We start from the raw sequence: 19,099 nt of genomic DNA, 5'->3' as shown, positions 1-19,099 counted from the left end.
GGACGGGAAAGGGTTAAAGTAAACAAGAATGACAACAACCTAGTAGGATCCTCGCACCACTTCTAAAACCCAGGTAATGTTCTTATGCCCACACTGAAATTGTGTCGCAGTAAGGGCAGAAACAATGGAGGGACCTCCCCAACTTAAACATAGGTGCACATTCAACCCATCCATTACCATATCTGCCAGAAACTGATATCTAGGGGATGGTAGGAAGGTGGAGAGGAAAGTGGGGATGCATCTCCAGTTCAACACCAAGCAGTATCAGGAATGTATCATCCAGTCCATGGTAGGAGGAGTGTCTCCGGCCACACACCTGTAAAATTGAGGGATTCCAGGTGTAGATTGGCTAGGGTGCACCTGACCGTAAATGGGAGATCGACCTCTACCAACATTAGGTGAACTATGGCCAGAATATCTGGACCATGGTAGGAAGAGGGTCCTCTACCTTTCACCTCTGATATAGGAATTGGTAGTGAAGATGAGACTCTGTACCAATGATATGCATTATCATGTGTGCACATCCAACACAACCATGACCATATCCATCAAGAACCAACATCTGGATGACGGTAGGAAGGTAGACAATGTAGTAGTTCAACTCCAGTCCAAAACCAGGTCCAATCCATGGGTAACTGGGCCACTCACATGTGAGGACTTATGTGGCTGGTCCAGCTCTAATCATTACCATATCTCCTGGGGACTAACATCAAGGGGATGGTAGGAAGGAGAGTGACTCAGCTAGAGGGGCAAACTGCATGTTGGTGGACTGCATCATCCAACACCTATTGACATGTGGAATTGTACATCAGGTCTTTGATAGGATGAGTGTCAATGCCATCTACACCAGCAGAACACCACTGGCTTACTCTCAACTGAGTGGGACTGAGCACACTCAGGAGGAAGCCTACATGGTCCACCAACCCAGCAATTAGGAATTGGTAAGTGGCAAGGACTCCTATACTTTACAAGAAGAAAGGGCAAACAGCACATTGGAGAGTCCGGAGGAATGCTGCACTGGAGACAGTGCAATGGGTGACCACAATACCTTATTTTGAAAAGCAGGACGATCCTGTGATCTACAGTACATGGATCATCTGGGATTGGCAATAATCCCTGTCTGCTTTACCCATGTTAGTCCAGTACAAACATCTTTATGAAGCAAAATACCACAAGGCATCCTACGAACAGTAGGGGGGGGGGGCTGTATATGACACACAGGTCTTACAGTGCAGATTTAAGAATACATATATCTGGTCAGGCAACACTTGCCATTGAGGAGGATCCAACTATGTGACAAAGTCCCCTGCAAAGAAAATAAAAGGAAAAAAAAGGAGCACTTACCCATTCAAAGAGACATTCTGGAGTACAAAATAGTAACAGGAGGAAGACAAAACCCGACAGAAGAAGAAATGGCTAGGTGGGGAAGATAAAGAGCAGTAAAGGTATGAGGAATGGTCCACATACCATTGCTAATGATGTCCTCCAATAGATGATGGAAATAAAGGAAAGAATAAACAAGGTGAATTAAATAGGAAATCCAACTTGTAAGGGTAATGGGAGAAAGTTCATGAGACTGGGAAGGAGTTGGAACCATGGAGGGAATCAATGCATGCCATGTAACAGCATAGAGCCCTGACCAGACCAAGGAGACGATCAGGATCAGAAAGGACATAAAAGTGGGTTATGGAAGGAAACGATTTATGGTGTGAAGGTGGAATTACCCTCCTAAGAAGCCAAAGTTTTGGACAGAAAAGAACGATTGGGGAAAAGGACCACATAGGTTTGGTATATTTTGAATTTTGTGCAAAGCTATATGAGGGCTATCTATGCTAGCCATCCTTAATTTAACAGTAAAAGACTAAAGGAAAGGCATCTAGTCATCACCATCCACCACCAACTCTTGGGCTATTCTTTTACCAACAAATAGCAGGATTGACTCTCATTTTATAATGCCTCCATGGCTAAAAGGGTAAGCATATTTAGTGGGATGGGGAATCGAAGCCATGACTCACAGACTGTGAGTCGAGTGCCCTAACTACCTGGCTATGTCAGGCTGACCACACAGGTACTGTGAAACAAAGTGTAGTGAATATCAATAGTAAACACCTCTGTACGACGATGTCAGCATGCTAACAGGAGAAGGAAAAGCATCATCCAATCCAGGAGAGAGGCATGGTGAGGAGGCTGGAAGATGAGGAGGGAATGGAACAAAAGGGACAGGACTGGTGAACTGAAAACATGGGCATAAATGTCAAATGAAATGTGGCTGACAAAGCTGAAGATAGCCTGCAACAGAGGAGATTGAAAAGCCTCTTTTAAAAAGCCAGGTTAGAAAGGATCAGATGGGATGGAGAATAACCACAACATATGGACCAATGATAGTACATGTACCACTTTCTTTGGTACTCTGCCATGGAGGGAGGACATACAGAATGAGAAATCAAGGATGCCACATGCTGCAAGTCTGGCTTGCAAGGCCAGAAACTGGGCAAAAGCCACATATGAAGCCTGAGTTGGAGTACAGGTGGTTGATGCATGCTGGACTGAGGCTGACAAAGGAGGATGGAGAGAAAAGGGAGAGGAAGTGGAAAAACCATGGCTAAGCCACCCAATATGGAACCACCAACAGAATCCAACATGGAGTGGTCTGGATGATGGAAAGAACCTGGAGAATCAGATTAATGGGTAGATAGGCACAAAGGTATAGTCCCAACCAATCCTGACTGAAAGCATCTACTGCTCCAGCCAAAAGATGTGGAATGGGAGACCAAAACCTTGGGAGCTGAGAATTGAGATGAGTAGCAAAGGCATCCAGCTCTGGAACACCCCACTGAGCACAGAGCCTCTGAAACACCCGTGGGTTCAATGATCACTCTTTAAAAAGAATTATGTTGGGAAGTAATAAATGATCCACAATGAACTAAGATTCAGAGTACTCAGAATATGACAAGCCAACAAAATAAGCTGATGGCTGTGGGCCAAATACTGGAGGTCCAATGTCCCAAAACAAAGGTCTCTCAACTGAGTGCCCATTTGCCTGGAGATGTATGAGACCACTGTCGAGTTGTCAGAATGCACCATCACTAAATGGTCTTGTAGTTATGGAAGGAAATGAACCAAAGTCCGACAAATGGCAAAGAGCTCCAAGATATTGATATGGAGAGAAGACACTGAGAGAGTCCATTCTCTTGAAACTTCTCAAGCATCTAGGTAAGCACTACAACTGGAAAGAGAAGCATCCATAAAAATGTGGCATTCCAATCAAGGAGGAGGAACACCAACAGTGGTGTGGTCTCGATACAACGACCAGGCAAAGATGGTGTATGAGGAAAGAGAGAAGCATCCAAGGGATCCCAAATGAGTCTCCAGTGGTCCATCAAAGTCCATGGAAGGCGATTCATGTAGGCACAATCAAAAGCGATGAGTGCTTCCAGAGAATGTTTTCAAAAAAGATAGAACCTCTAAAGCAGTAGGAAAAGTAGAGGAGGATAAGTTTAAAATCAGTAACTTCACAACCCACAAACAAAGGGGAAAAGGTTAGACCTAACTGATGAGGGAATTGAACTGAGTATGAAGTGCAAAGGTGGCCTGTAAAAGAGCTAGAAGTAGCTAGCTGTCCATGTAACAGTGGAAACAAGGGTCCTGGGAAAGACAAATGCACAGGACACCCAACAAAAAACATTGAAAGCCAAGGGAAATCTGAACAGATGAGCCTAGAACAGAAAAACACAACCCCAATGAACAAAATTAAGGTAAAGTCAGGATACAGGGGAGATGAGAAAGTAAAGGGAGATCACTAAACCATACAGAATCGTCTTCTATAGACCAGGAGTGAAATCCCATTGTTTCTAAGATAACCCCCAAAACACAAGGGTCCATGATAAAGGACCACCAGATGTGAGATAAGCAGAGAGACCCAGCCCCCACTATGTAGTCTGTAAGACCATCAGTTTTTCCAGAAGGATGTCACAAGTACCAAAAGTGAACTGCAGGAATACGAGAGGTAGGAACCTGAATGGAGAGAAAAGAGGAGGACAAGACACAGGAAAAGGCTCAGAAGGGGTAGGGATAAATAGGAGGCCAATGAAAACAGAAATGTATGCAACCATGCTGACTAAAGATTACCAAAGAATCAGGAATGCCCCCAAAAACCTCCTGGTGCAGGAAAGAAGCCATGTGCAAAACATACAATGAGGAGGGAGGCAAATGTACCTGCAACAAAAGAGAATCCCAAATCCAAAAAGGTTCCAACAATAGAGGAGCCATGTTAGCAAGGAAAGGGTGCATGAGGAGAGACATGCCATGTGGAAAACAAGAAAAAGAATGTTGGGAAAAAGTAGCCAAAGGATTCAGATCCAAATCCCCAAAGGGCCAAGCGAGTCAAAACACAGAGAGTCTAATTAGGGAAATGCAGAGTGGTGTTATATCAAAGCATGGTTTGCCAGAGAACATGTGGGCCATGGCATACCAACTTCCAAACGTAACTCATTCCTAAAACAACTCGCATGAATCCCAATATATGGTGAGGGAGTAGAAACACTAGATACTAGCACAAGAGCATGACACTCAGAAGAGCAGGTGAGGAATCAAAGGTAAATCATGTCGACAAAGGAAGAAGAAGGCCTCCCCCAAAACAAACAACAGTGAGGCATAGGTAGGATGAGGGAACAAGCTGTCAAAATTCACAACCACATGTTCAGGCATACCTACACATGGTTATAGAGGACATCAAGGCAGTCAACTCCTTTCAAACAGAGCCATTATATTTTTAGCAGAAAAAGCTTACCCTGATGCCAATTGAACCTCCAAACGCATGTTAAAAATCGAAAAAAAAATGTTTGAAATGCCACTCCAAATATGAGCAAGAAATTAATGAATTAATAAATGCAAAAATGAAGACATGCAACTAATCAACTCAAACTCTAGAATAGAAACAATCAGTAGGATATCACAAGTGAAAACACATCCTAACAGGAGGACTGCCAAGTGAGAAGTGATTACGGACTGCACGGAAGAGACGGCACATAGAGGGAGTCAGCTGTGCTGGGAGTTGTCTTACTCCTTTTGGTATTGGGTCAGCATGATAATTTGCACAATAGCATGCAGATGTGTCATCTGCATACACGTGAGGGTATAGGCGAGTATGAACGCTAGTGGTGAGCAAAAATTTATTTGTGCATACAGAGTGCAGTATAAGTCAAGAAAAGCTATTTGTGAAAAGTGGTAAGATATTGTATCAGAACACTAGTTATATAAGTGAATTGTTATGGTGTTAATGATTGTTGCCTGTTGTTGGCAAATAAGTCTAATATAATTATAATACCAAATGAAAATCAGGCCAAAATCTAAGAAAAAAATACCTCACATAAGATTACATTCAATCCTAAGCTCTGCTAAAAATTAGAGTTCTATGTCAACAGGCAAGCCTCATTAGTAGAGAAGGTGAAACAAGAGTTTAGAACTTCTTTATCCTTGCATATCACCAACATGTTAGATATCCTTCTGAGAGTCAGATACTCATTTAAAAGGGTATTGAGCATGAAATCCAGGCACCATAATAGAAAAGATCTAGCCATGCACATGTGAACATGGGAAGACAAACCCTAAGGTCAAAATTAGGGAGTTTAAGGTTAGGTACATTTTTTCTTTGTCTGGAATTTATAACTAAAAACAGGAAAGTACTAGAATTATAAAAAACGTTTTATAAGTAAAATATTCATAGGTTAAGTTAGGTAGAGGTTTAGTTATGATACCTACATATCACAGTACTGTGGTTGTAGTTGTAGCAGCAAAAATTGCAACTCTACAGACAGTTTAAATCTCAGGAGTTTAAAAGCACATCAACAATATATAGAAAATTGCAATGCTACAGATAGTTTAAACCTCAGGAGTTTAAAAGCACATCAACAGTATATAGAAACTTTTAATTGTAACAATAACATCTTCCACACAGTAGTTATTCTTACCAAGTAGTCATTTTGAATTAGAAACTTTAATTTATTTCCTAAGAAAATTTGCATAACTCTACAAAAATGTATGCAGGATAGAATATACTTACATTTACGTTTTTCTTAAAACAAATAAAGGCTTTTGTTATCAACAGTTTTACTGATAAAAAACTAAAAGAATCCAAAGAATTAGAACAAAATATTTTATAATTTAAAACAGAGGCAACTAAAAAATAAATTATTAAAATGGGGATCATAATTATATATAATTATGCAGTAATGGAGTTTATTTTTTAAAAATTAAAATACATTTAAAGAGTCACTAGCATTTTCTCATTAATTTTATTTTACAGTTACTTGGATTCCTGACAATGTAGGCAGGTTGTTTGTTATCAAGAATAAATACATATCTAAACTGGTGTCCTCAAGTGCCTTTTCATTTTTGCTTTTCTTATACAAAAGTTAATAGCTCAAAATTTATGAACAATTCAACAATAAAAATAAATCATTTGAAATAATAGCTTCCAACTTCCATTCACTTTGCTTTACAAATTTCTTTCAAGACACTGATGCTATAGCAATATTTAATTAGAACTGACATACCAATTTCTATTCAATATGGATATTAAATATATTTTTCTATGCATTTATTTACATTGTTATGCAGATGTCAAATTAGCCCAACATTTCTGTTAGGTAGTATTTCTGCAACTTCTAGAAACTAAACTTATTTGAAATTTTTGCATAAGAAAATACACTTACTTCTTCAGATAATGGAACCTGATCAACTGGTTTCAAAATGGTCTTCTTCTATGAACAGTAAATATGATAATTCTATTCACATAAAAAAATCTCACATATAACATTTTTGATTTTATTATAAGATTATCAACTGGATGCAGTTAAAATAATGTTATCTAATTTACCTAACAAAGAAAAAAGTCTGATTATAAACATACTACTTTACCATCAACATTAGGCCTCAGAAGGCTACTCAAGAAACAAAAGATTCTAAAAATTTATCTATTATTAAACAAAAAAATGATTGAAGATAAGATATGCTAACTAGCTAAGATCAGTTTCAAACTTATTTATCAAAAGTTTTCATACTTACTTCAAGTCAGATTTACATTTTAAAATTTCATGGATTTTTTGGGATGGATTACTGAGTATTAAACTAATTATTAAATACTAGCATTTCAAGGAACAAAACAAACAATCTTTGTAAACAATTCGTTTCATTTATCTTTTATACCATTTTGGTATAGGAAGTTATGCGAGGATATTAAGAATACCAAAACACAAATTGCATACACACAAAAAATTAATATACTGATATCACAGAGATAATATTTATATAAATCTAAACAAACTGCACCAATAACAACAGTCACAAACATGTTACCAGATGAACATGACAAATAAACCTAGGTATAATGAAATTATCTATCATGATGTAGCACTGTACCATTATTGAAATAGTTAGTACTGGGTATTATTAGATTATAAACTAACAGTTCCAAACAAAGACACATTTTCAAAGCAGTGGTGTTGGATTATATACCTAATGAATGTTACAAACAAAAAATGGCTACCAAAGTTTGAAATTAAGTTATTGGATCAGTTTATTAGATTACAAAATTTCGATTTATAAACCCAATATTTAAATCCTTCAAGTTCAGTCATAGTAAAATATTAGAGCATCTTACAGGTGTTTCAAAATGAAAAGGCTGAATTTGGGATAAGATAATAACATATAATTTGAGTGTGAGAGTGTTCAAAGTCCAGAAAATTGCTTTTAGTAGCCTATTCTTTTTTTTTTTTTTCAAATATTACTTGCTTAATGCATTTACTGGGTCTTTATATAGAGCATTGAAAATATATCGTTGAAAATGATATAAAGTGCCAATATATATATCTAATTCTATATTTATTATTCACTTTCAAATTAAAAACTTACATCTGTCCATTCTTCATTCCACTCTGGAAAGTAAGATTCATCATCTTCACCCTTTTTAATTACACAAGGTAAGAAAAGGATTTATAATTTAGTCAATGCAAAATAAAATATAGATGAGTTATTATAGTGAAACATTATTTCTATAGATAAAATTGGAAATTAAACACTTAAATAAATCAAATATGAAAATAATTAGCCCCCAAAAAATAAAATATTTTTAACAAGGATTTGTAGGTTTTTAAGGTGGTGAAACACAGATTTTAAAAGAGCACAATAGCAGTCACATAATTAAATACAGAGAGTTAAGTACATTATATTAAAACACTTTTGAATATCAAAATCAGTAAGTCACTTGACAACCACAGCCAATATAAAGTTGTGGAGGAGAGACATGCTCAGATCTATATTTTGACATTGTTAAGCATTTTGTAGGTACAGTAGTGTGATGCCACCAAAAATGTATCATTTTTGGGAAGGGTATGTAACAGTCCTTTTGAAAACAAAATATATATGTTCAGATTGGGGATTTCAAATTTCCAAAGAAGGAGATATCCATTTTACTTAATGGCATTGGAAAAAGTAAAAAGAAATATAGACCACCTTGGGATGCCCGGGCCATCCACAAAGAGACCTGCAACAAGTCGTACCCCAGATGTGGTAAGCAAAGTGTGGCATCTTCTAACAGGAAAATCCATGAACATAAAGATGAGTGGCAATAGCCCCCTACATACTTTGCAACATAACCAAGAAAGATTATGATTTGGAAAAGTCATACAAGTCACATGTACACAAGTTGCTTCCATGACATATCCAGGAAAGGAAGCCAAAAAGCTGTCAAAAAAGTGAATGAACAGTATCAAGACAGGAAATAATGGCAGAATGTGGAAACACCTGGCAAGGCATATGCATATCTTGACAACTGTAACAAGTATTGTGCCCTTGTTTACTGGTCAATGGAAGGGATTCATGATTGTTGAATGCTGTGCTAGGGGTAAGTTAGGGATCAGAAAAGTAGATATAATGGTCAAAGTGAACTCTACTTACTATCTGAATAATGGATTCTTCGTACCACACAGAAACACTAGCTTTGTATGGAAATGAGGAAAACAGCATATGGGCTCACCAAGATAAGGTTTCCAGTTGTTCTTCTTGTTCAACTGTTGCACATCTGAAGCAGCTTGATAATGAATTGGGTATTCATACTATTCTATATCAAAACATAATGGTCAAGTTGCAGAATGCAGTGTTTATGGATTTCTGTGTGATCAGACTGTTGAAAATGGCAATGGAAAACTGCCATACTTATACACTAGACGTATTGCGAAAAACCTTTTGAGAGGAATAGTGTGCTTTGGACATGGCAGCCTTGCGATGTAGTCTTTTGAAATGGAAAATATACTAGAGGACTTGACAAGACATGGTCATCAGAAGAACATGATATGGACTGTTAAGATTTGGTGAAGCTCCAAAAATGGTGTTAATATAACATACTCAACCTCTGTAAATGAAATAACTGCTTTATAATTAGATTTGGCTATTATATTTCTTTTATTCAACAATAAATACACTAACTATTGCAAGGAATTATTTAGAGAATGACAGTTTATTGTAATATATATATATATAAATTGCACATACACACACACACACACACACACACACACATATATATATATATATATATATATACACACACACACATATATATATGTTTTTACAAAAAATCAGACTTTTCTTTGTGAATGCTGCAGCAATGTATTGATTGTCACTGAAACATATAAATATGTGTATTTTTGTTCCATAACTGTTGAATAATGCAGTGGATCTCAATCTTTTTCATTCTACTGACTGACAAATCTTTGTAAAAAGCTTATGGATTATTAAGAGTATATTGGCCTATAGGTCTATACTACAGTATCTGACCTATAGATACAAAGCTACACATAATGTAAATACATATGGGGTTATAAAAACAAGCTTAAAGGACTTGACATTTTAATATGAATACTTATCCAAAAAGAATTATAGATTCACCAGATGTTTCTGCAGTTCAGTGTTTAATGAACAACTAAAGCAGAAAACAGATAGCATGTACACAGAAGGAAGACTAAAATTTTATATATATATATATATATATATATAAACACAGATGCATATAATTTTATGGTTCTGATGTTATATAAGTCAAAATATTGTCTCACAAACAAAATTTCAAACAACAGCAATACAGGGCATCTACAAATGCCCACAGATTAAATCATTATAAATATACAAACTTTTGTTCAAATATTCATGACATAATCTTAAGCTATTTCATAAACACTCTGCATGCATGCATTTATATGGAAAAAATACAAGATTATTCTATTCATTGAAAAACTATGGTTTTTTTTCTGTAACCCTTTAATGACTAAATCCACAACATATCTAACACTGAATAACTCCAAATACAATGTCAATAAAAATTCATACCTTGACTGTAGATGTCTTAGGAGGACCACTGACTTTTGTTGATTCTCTTCTTTGGTCTGGCCTTAATACTTTCTTTAAAAACAGTGGGAATTAAAATAGTTTAAATTTTGGCTGAAACTATAGTCAATAACTATATATTACATAAAGTAAGAACAATACAATAAAACATGATGGTCAGGAATATTTCAGTATTAAAACTAAGATTATCAATAATGTATTATTAAATTATTTCAAAAAACTAAAAATCCTTAGAAAATGAATGTTAACATTTTCCTACACTGAAAATGTATTTCGGATAGATTCTTACCTCCTCTCACAGAATAGCTTTTTCCTGACTTGTGCTGCCCTCTATATGTGCAAGTTTTTGCTCACCTCTAGCCTTGATTCTCCCACCTACCCTCATATGTTTTCATATAAGGCAGCTCTGTGATAGCATGCAAGTGAGCACAACTCTCAGCACAGCTGACTCCCTCTATGCAGCTTAGCCCAAAATCACTTCTCGATTAGCACTCGTGGCGTTAAGATGTGGAGAGGAAGGGAGGGAAAGGTGACAGGAGATAGGAATCTATCAGAAATACATTTAAAGTGACGAAAATGTTAATTTCCAATCTAATATCTTTCCTCCTCTCACAGAATAACTTAAATCCCACACTGACCTGGTGAAGTGACCTGTGTACCATTATCTAGATGAGCCCCCTTCAGAAAGTGCCCAAGAAATCTCATGGGGTGTGTGAATAAAGAGTAGGTAAGACACACCCATAGGAGACTACACCACTTTTGAGCCCAGTGTATTCTCTCTATGAAAATGATGTGTTGCAATAAGGGCAGAAACATAGGAGGGTCCCCTGGTGTAGAGTGGCTAGGGTGCAGTGACGTGTAAAGGAGAGTTTAAGCTCAACCAACACCAATAGAACTGTGATAGGAATATCTGGCCCATGGTAGGAAAAGGATGATGGTAGGAAGGCAGACAGCAATGTGACAGTAAAAAAGAGGGTGCCCAGCCAGAGGGGGAGTTTCATGGTGGCAGAAATTGTCCAGTCCATAACCAGGCGGCATCGGGAACAGTACATCAGGTTTATGGTAGGAGTATCTATACACCATCTATACTCATAGAACACCACTGCCTTGCTCTCAACGAAATGGAATTGAGCACACTCAGGAGAGTACAGAGGAACACAGCACTGGAAACAGTGCAACATGTTATTGCAAAATGTTATGTTGAAAAGAAGTCCATTCCTGATACAGCCAAACAAAGGAGTGACAGGGATGGGTGGCAATACCATTCTACTTTACTCGTGTTAGTCCAGGAGTGTACGGTCCTGGGGAAAATATATTTCTGATGCAAAACACCACAAGGAAAATTTACAAGTGGTCTTACTGAACATCACATCTCAACAGTGGATGTTATTGATCTGAATGGTCATATAGTGCAGGTTTAAGAATAATTATATATGGTCAGGTAACAGTCGTCACTGAGCAGGATCTGTAAATGCAAGAAAAGCCTCTATAAAGAAAAAAGTAAAAAAAAGAACACCTAACCTCTCATAGAGAAACCGTGGAGCTCAAGATGACAATGGAAGGTAGACAATAACCTGCAGAACAGAAAACAGGCTGATGATGAAGATAATGTGAAATAGATGTATGGGGAGAGGTCCACATGGCAGCATAAACTATATCCTCTAGTAGAATCAGGCAGCCAGGGTCATGGTAAGGTGATAGATTTGATTTGAGGAGACTTGGAATAGACAACAATCATAAGGAGACAGGGAAGAATAAGGCAAATGAATCTGCTTGTGAATCCAACCTATAAGGGTAATAGGAGAAACATCACAGGAAAGGGAAGGGTTCCAATAAATGAACAAACAGGAATGTGAACCACGGAAGGTAGCAGTGTGGGCTGCATAACAACAGAGAGCCCATACAGGACATAAGAGGCAATATGGACTGGAACAATGATAAAGGTGAGAAATAGGAGTGAAAGCAAAATTGCCCTCACATGAGACCAATGTTTTGGGCAGGAAAGACTGATCCAGGTAGAGGATGGCATAGACCCTGTGATATAAAGTGAGAGAAATATCAAAAGCAAAAACAAAATAAAAACATCAACATCCACACACCAATTGTAGTAGGAAAAAGTCTTTAAGGAGAGATGATATAAGGAACAGGATGACATGGGTTTGAAGGGAAGAAGGGTGAGGGCATGGTGGATGACACTAAGGTTCGAATCAGGGATGCAGGTAGGATGTGGTGACAGCAAAGGCAGAAGGAACAAAACAATAGGGTGAGAATCAGAAAAGTGAAGACACAGTGAAATCTTGTGAAATGGAAAGTGGCTTACAATGCCACATGATAACCAGCAATCATAGATACTGAAAGTCCCTTGTCGAAAAGCTAGGTAAAGACAGAAATCAGGTGTGGAAGAGTAGGATGGGATGGAGGAAAACCATGATGAGAAGACCAGCAGTGGTACGCATACCACTTACACTGGTAAACTGACATGGAGGAAGGACAAATTGGAATGGAAAATCAGGGAAGCAACCCACTGGGAAAGTCTGGCCTGACTGGCAATACACTGCACAAAAGCCACACATGAAGATGGAGCACTGGAAGGGAAGGATGTAGTGCATTCAATTAAGGTTTATGAGAATGATGGATGAGAGGTGTAGAGAAAGACGAGGTGTCAGTAGGAGTGGCTGATGAAATGGAAACAACAGCTGTGCCACACAAAATAGAGTGCCACCAAGAGGATGTGACACTAAGTGGCTTGTATGAGTGAGAGAACATGAGGAAGATGGAGGGGTGGAAAAACATAGAGGTAATGTGATGCGGAATTAGAAGGCAAAATCTGGAAAGTTTAGAATTCAGATGGGTGGCATATACACCCAGTTCCAGTGTACCCTATTGTAAACACAGCCAGTCAAGTATCTGTGGGTTGAGGGACCACTCTGTGAGAAGAATCTTGTTGGAGAGTGATAAGTGATCCACGACCAGATTCAGGGCACCTAGTATAGGACGACACCAACAACTGAATGTGATGGCTATGGGCCCAAAACAGGAGGTCCAATGTGTGGAAACAGAGAGACCTCAACTGAGTGCCCCCTTGCCGAGTGATGTATGAGACAACCTTTAAATTGCCAGAATGGATCCAAACTGACCATTTCAGGAGAGATGGTAGGAAGTGCACCAAAGCAAGCAGTTCCAAGAGATGACTCTGCAATAGACTAATGGTCCAAAATCTCCTGTGTGTCCAGATATGCACACAAACTCAAAGGTGAAACATTTATAAAAAGGTTGATCTCCAGACGAGGAGAAGGAGGAACATCTACTGTGGTGTTGTCTCTGTTCAACCACCAGGCAAAATCCACATGAAGGGAAGAAGAGAAACGGATAGGGGCATCTAAGGGATCCTGAATGAGGTTCCACTGATCTTATAAAGCTCACCACATAGTCACCAGGACTGCTAGGGGTGCTGAAGTTATTGCCAAAAGAACTGACAAGTAACTTCAGAAGCCTGTTTAGCAGGAACAGGTAAAGAAGAGGGAAAAAGTGGAATAAGATATGGGAGAATATTTAGGAGAAGTTTGAGACAAATGGAAAACCAATAAGGAAAATTATGCCACACCCACTTGCAAAGTAGAAGCTGGGTCACTTAGCGACTGTTCTAAATTGAATGGCATGCTTATAACCAATAGAAAGAGCAGATTTTGGCCTTCAAGATCATTTATCTTTACGTGACACATATGATATAGATATACTTTCAGTGCAATTATAATGATGCTAAGTTCATTGTTGAGAGCATTGTCCATAGTGCTTGTCAATTTTCTCTTGCCTTAAATGTATTAGTTTGATAGACATTTAGATTGCATTTAGATTTTAGTTAATTATGTATTATTTGTGTTTTAAGATTTTTGCTTGAAATATTTAATTATTTTTAAAATTATACTATACATTGAATTACCAACACAGCTTTGAGGAACTTATGAGTGCAAGAAATATTATGTCAGAGGGGCTAAACCTAACAGCCAAAGTTAACGTAACATTGCCCGCAAGCACTTGTTGATGTGTGTTGACATACATAATGAAAAATATAGAACAGGAGAGGAAAATAAAACTTTAAAAATAAACTATAAGTGAAAAGATAAAGATGTGAAATTATGCATGTTTACTCCCAAAAAGTACAATTAATGTTTAGTTGGCAATTTTGCATCTCCTCAAAAACCCAACAAGGAACTGATTGAAAATTTTGTAAAAAAAAAGGATGAATGAAAAACACATCTTAACACCACAAGTGCCAAACAAGAAGTGATTTTGAACTGTGCTGTGAGTTTTGTTGCACTCCTATTGGTGGAGGTTTGTCATATGCTCATTTGCATATTATCATGCAAATGCCTCATGTGAAAACATGTTAGGATAGGTGGGAGTATCAAGGCTAGTGGTGAGTGAAAATTCACACATATCAAGGGCAGTACAAGTTTGGAAAAAGATGTTCTGTGAGAAAAGGGAATATATCATATTGGAATTAGTTTCATTGGATCTCATATGTGTAATATATGGGTATATCCTGGGTTTTCTACCTTCTAAAGTAAAAAAACAGACATTTTCCAAATTATTGATTGTTTAGTTTCTACATTTTCATTGTAGTAATAAGTGGTCCAGATGGTTGTTAACTTTGCCTTATTCTAGTTTATTTGACTTTTATTCTTTAGTAGGTGACATCTCCTCCACCCACAAAGATGTTTCAGTAATGTATAATGAATCTAGGTTGAATGGGTTATAACTAAGATATCCTTGGCAGGCCAATCATAGCACTGACTGAAAGTGACAATCAACCAGTGCTGTCAGGGAACAGAGATCAAGAGGTGAGGCCATCCATTGGACAAAGAACACAAGTTTTCATTGTAGATTTGAACACACTTATTAATTCATCTCTCTACTAGTCAATCCACAAGAAAGACCTGCTCTTCTTTTTATAAAGTCACTGTGTTTGGTTTTGGTGCATCAAATCCTAAGAAGACTAAATACCAACTAGAGAAGAAAGGACTGACCCGTCATCTATAAGATTGCATGAATTGTTTCAGTTTTTTTTTGTTTATTAGTACAATAAAGATTTTTAATCATCTGATAAATAAAGTAATTTAACTTCTTTATGCTATTCTTAAAAGAAAATACTTAGTCAATATCTTCTCAGAAACACTCTTAATAATCCTGAATGAGTCTTCTACTATTGCAGGTATACTTATTGGGAAATTGGTCCCATCCACGAATATCACAGATGTAATATTGCTAATTTAGATTACCTTAACAAGAGCAAATGAAAATCATAAAAGAAAATTAACTGTAAATTTAATAGCTCATTTATATTAAGCCACACAGTATCTTTAAATAATGTTTTTGGACTACTTAGTGCAGCAATAAGATAATATTCTTAATATTGCAGTTTCTTGAGATTTTTTGTCTTGATATATAAAAAATAAAAATTTCCTTTAAACTGACAGAAAATATCACAGTGATGCTACTCTTTAGCTTGAACATTCACAAAAGCTCATCAGAACTAAATCTAAAGTTGATTTTCAGAGAGCTATTGTTGTATTAAACAATTTTTCAGTCTTCTAACTTGTATTAAAGACACTATAAAAGTGAATAGTATTCCATGATGTTTCACAAAGCATTCTCAGGTACATAATTGATATTAATTAGAATGAAAATTATAAACATGGAGTTCTATTTGAAAAACAATGAATTATGTTAAAAATTAACAATGAACTTTGTTTTGTTGCATGAGTCATCAACATAGCTTCATATTTAAAGAGAGAAAAGAAACTGTGAAAGGCAATATGCTGAGCATGTTTATTAAAATATTCAACAATACCATAAACATCCCAGTCTTGCATCATGCCATTAGATAAGAGCTAAGAAAGTCAGAAAGTTGTAATAAGGTTAATGTCGAAGTAAAAAGACAGTACTGATACCAATGATAGTAATTTGCCTTCTCTAGCAAAAGACCTATATCATGCAATACTCACAATACTGACAGAGTGCTTATAGCAAAGTCTTCATGCTTACAGTATACTTTCCATTGAGTCCACTGAGATAAACATTTAAACTGCAACAATTAATATCATGGATAACAGTATACATCAAACAACCCAGAAAGATATGTCAATTAATGTTGTCCAACAAAAAGAACTATAGATTCAGTTTAGTATCAGCAACTTAAATGTTTGAATGATGAAAATGATTTTACAATCACAACAAATTAAACACATACTGAATCACCACAAAAATAATCACAATACACCCAAACTATCAGCAGAAAGAAACTGTACCTAAAATCTCTTTGAAGCAATGAGAAAAGTCTATATAATTTGCTATTATTAAAACTATTGTAAAATATACCATTTTGCAAATGTTTATTTTACTGAAAAACAGAGCTCTATATCTTTTTATATTTTATTTCTCAAGTATAATCTTGCCTAAAAATCTTGTATTTTAGCAAATCACATTTTCTACATTAATAGTTTTCTTAAGAAGGGGCTGAATCCATGTGCTAAAAATTTAAAGTCTCCAATGATTATGACATTTGTATCCTTCTTATAACAAGCCTGATCTCATTATACAATTTCTTATTGACATTATTTATCTGAACAGATGGTCTATGACAGTTACTAACTAAAAAGAGACTGATCAACCATTACACCAAAATCCCTTTCTTTCATGACAGATTAAGGTTATTACCATCCAAATTATACTTATAATACAAATTATTATAACCTACATGCATCATCTGGAACATATTATAATTAAAACCCATCTGTCATTTATTTGCCCAAATCACTAAATGATATAAATCCTTTTGTAAAGCAGCAGGTACCTCTTCATAGCTAGCAACACCCAAAACCTTAATATCATCAGCAAATTTAAGTAATTTATTAACCATTCCTTCATCTATGTCATTGGTAATTGATGTAAATCAAAAAGAGCAAAGGTCCTATGACTGAGCCCTGAGGTACTCCACTTGTGACACTAATACAGAAAGCCAAATCATTCCTTCTTTTAAAGATGTCTATTGCTGTTAAATGATTTACAATCTGTAATTTCTAAATAATTCATTTTATCAATGTTCTCTAAATTGAATCAAGTTTCAGTAATTCCTATTATATCAGTCTTCCATTTCAACTTGGGCACTAAACTCATCCAATTTGTTCCTAATACTCCTACTATTAGAATAATAGCAATTTAGTTGATTCTTGAATCTATTGTTTAATTTTTACTTAACTTACTATGTTCTAAATCTCCAATCTCCTCTTTACTGTAGCTATACTATCATGGTTTATTTCCAATTTCCTTAACTCTCTCAAGATTTATTTTTTTCCCCACTTGTAAATGCTTATACTTGATCATAATATCTTGAGTGTGGTGTTTGTTTTTTTATGATGTAGATTCAGCCATACACTCTACATGTTATCTGTTAGTGTTAAACCATTTTTTTCTTCTAGATAAACTTTATCAGTACCATTCTCTCTAGCAAACCACACATTCTTGTTACAGACTTTAATATAGAACTTACAAGGAAATACCTGTTCCTTTAATTTTAGATTATTTCCTGATTTCTGACTTATTCTGATGTAAAAAACGAAACTCTTGTTAACTTTTATTTACTTATATAAACTCATGACACAAAATTTAAGATGTTTCAGATCATTTTGCAAGTTTGCTATGTTTAGTAGTTTCTTCTTATGTTGCTGAATCCCAATCATATTCAGACAATTTCTGTTTCTATATTTTTGATTTGCAAACAACAACAACAACAAACATAAAAAGTAATACACCATTTAATCAATCTCTAAAAATCTAAGTCAAAGGAAGCTAGTCTCTAAGTTTTATGTTCCCTCATTAGCCACAGTGTTCTTTATTATTATTAATTATGCAGCATCTGCATATTAAAATATAATGAACGTAATGTTTAAATTAATGTTTGGTAATCATGATGTATGAAAAATGCTGCTACTAGCAGCAATACAGAGATAATTGTGGAATTAATCAAGTATAATAATAATTAATAGTTACATTATTTTTACTCAAATTATAATTGAAATACTATTTATTATTTAGAATATAAATTGTAATATACTCTTACATAAATGATAAGCTTCACTACATACTGTATTATTAAAACCGTAATACTAATAGGCGTAGCAGAACTATTATTATTCGTTAGGTTAACGTTGTTTAACGAGTCAAATCTTACTTACCTCCTTTTTAGGTTTATTTTTGGCTGGCATATTTTCAAAATTTTTACTAGTTTTGAATTTGAAGTTAGCTTCTGAAAACCTATATCAATACACAAAAAGGTTTAATCTTTAATTAGTATTCTCTACATTGTTATTAAAAAGTTATATAATAAATATGTTTCCACTGCTACTATGGCAACTGAGCTACTTCATTGCCCTCTTGAAGAAATCGTAGTATTTAAAATAACTTTTTAATATTTTAAATTCAGATTTAACAGTATCATTTTAAATTAAATTGTTACTAATATTCTGGTATATAAAATTTATATTTATAACTGAAGGAGAAAGAACCATTTACAAAAAGAACAACAGAAAGTAAAAACAGATCTCCAAAATAAGTGAATATAGTTTCTTTAAAAGAAAATAAATGGAAATGTAACAAATTCGACCTCTGTAATTTAACTATTTTTCAAAGTTTTAATGCA

At 35.7% G+C, this 19,099-nt stretch overlaps 1 protein-coding gene across 1 annotated transcript in view; it reads right to left on the bottom strand.

The window, feature by feature from the left end:
• LOC106471990 (dynein intermediate chain 2, ciliary-like) overlaps nt 1-18,825 on the bottom strand; it is a gene marked incomplete at its 3' end in the record, with an annotated part of 70,048 nt that extends 51,223 nt beyond the window's left edge. The window contains exons 1-4 of the mRNA XM_022400603.1: nt 18,636-18,825; nt 10,384-10,455; nt 7,912-7,962; nt 6,714-6,761 (exon numbers count right to left, since the gene is read on the bottom strand). Of these exons, the coding sequence (XP_022256311.1) occupies nt 6,714-6,761; nt 7,912-7,962; nt 10,384-10,455; nt 18,636-18,665 (201 nt within the window). The remainder of the gene's footprint in view (nt 1-6,713; nt 6,762-7,911; nt 7,963-10,383; nt 10,456-18,635) is intronic.
• Between the last annotated feature and the right edge of the window lie 274 nt (nt 18,826-19,099).

Source organism: Limulus polyphemus, unplaced genomic scaffold, assembly GCF_000517525.1.
Source record: "Limulus polyphemus unplaced genomic scaffold, Limulus_polyphemus-2.1.2 Scaffold5009, whole genome shotgun sequence".
Lineage (NCBI taxonomy): Eukaryota > Metazoa > Arthropoda > Merostomata > Xiphosura > Limulidae > Limulus > Limulus polyphemus.
Note: the sequence above shows the minus strand (reverse complement) of the source record. Positions and strands in the feature narration are given on the sequence as shown.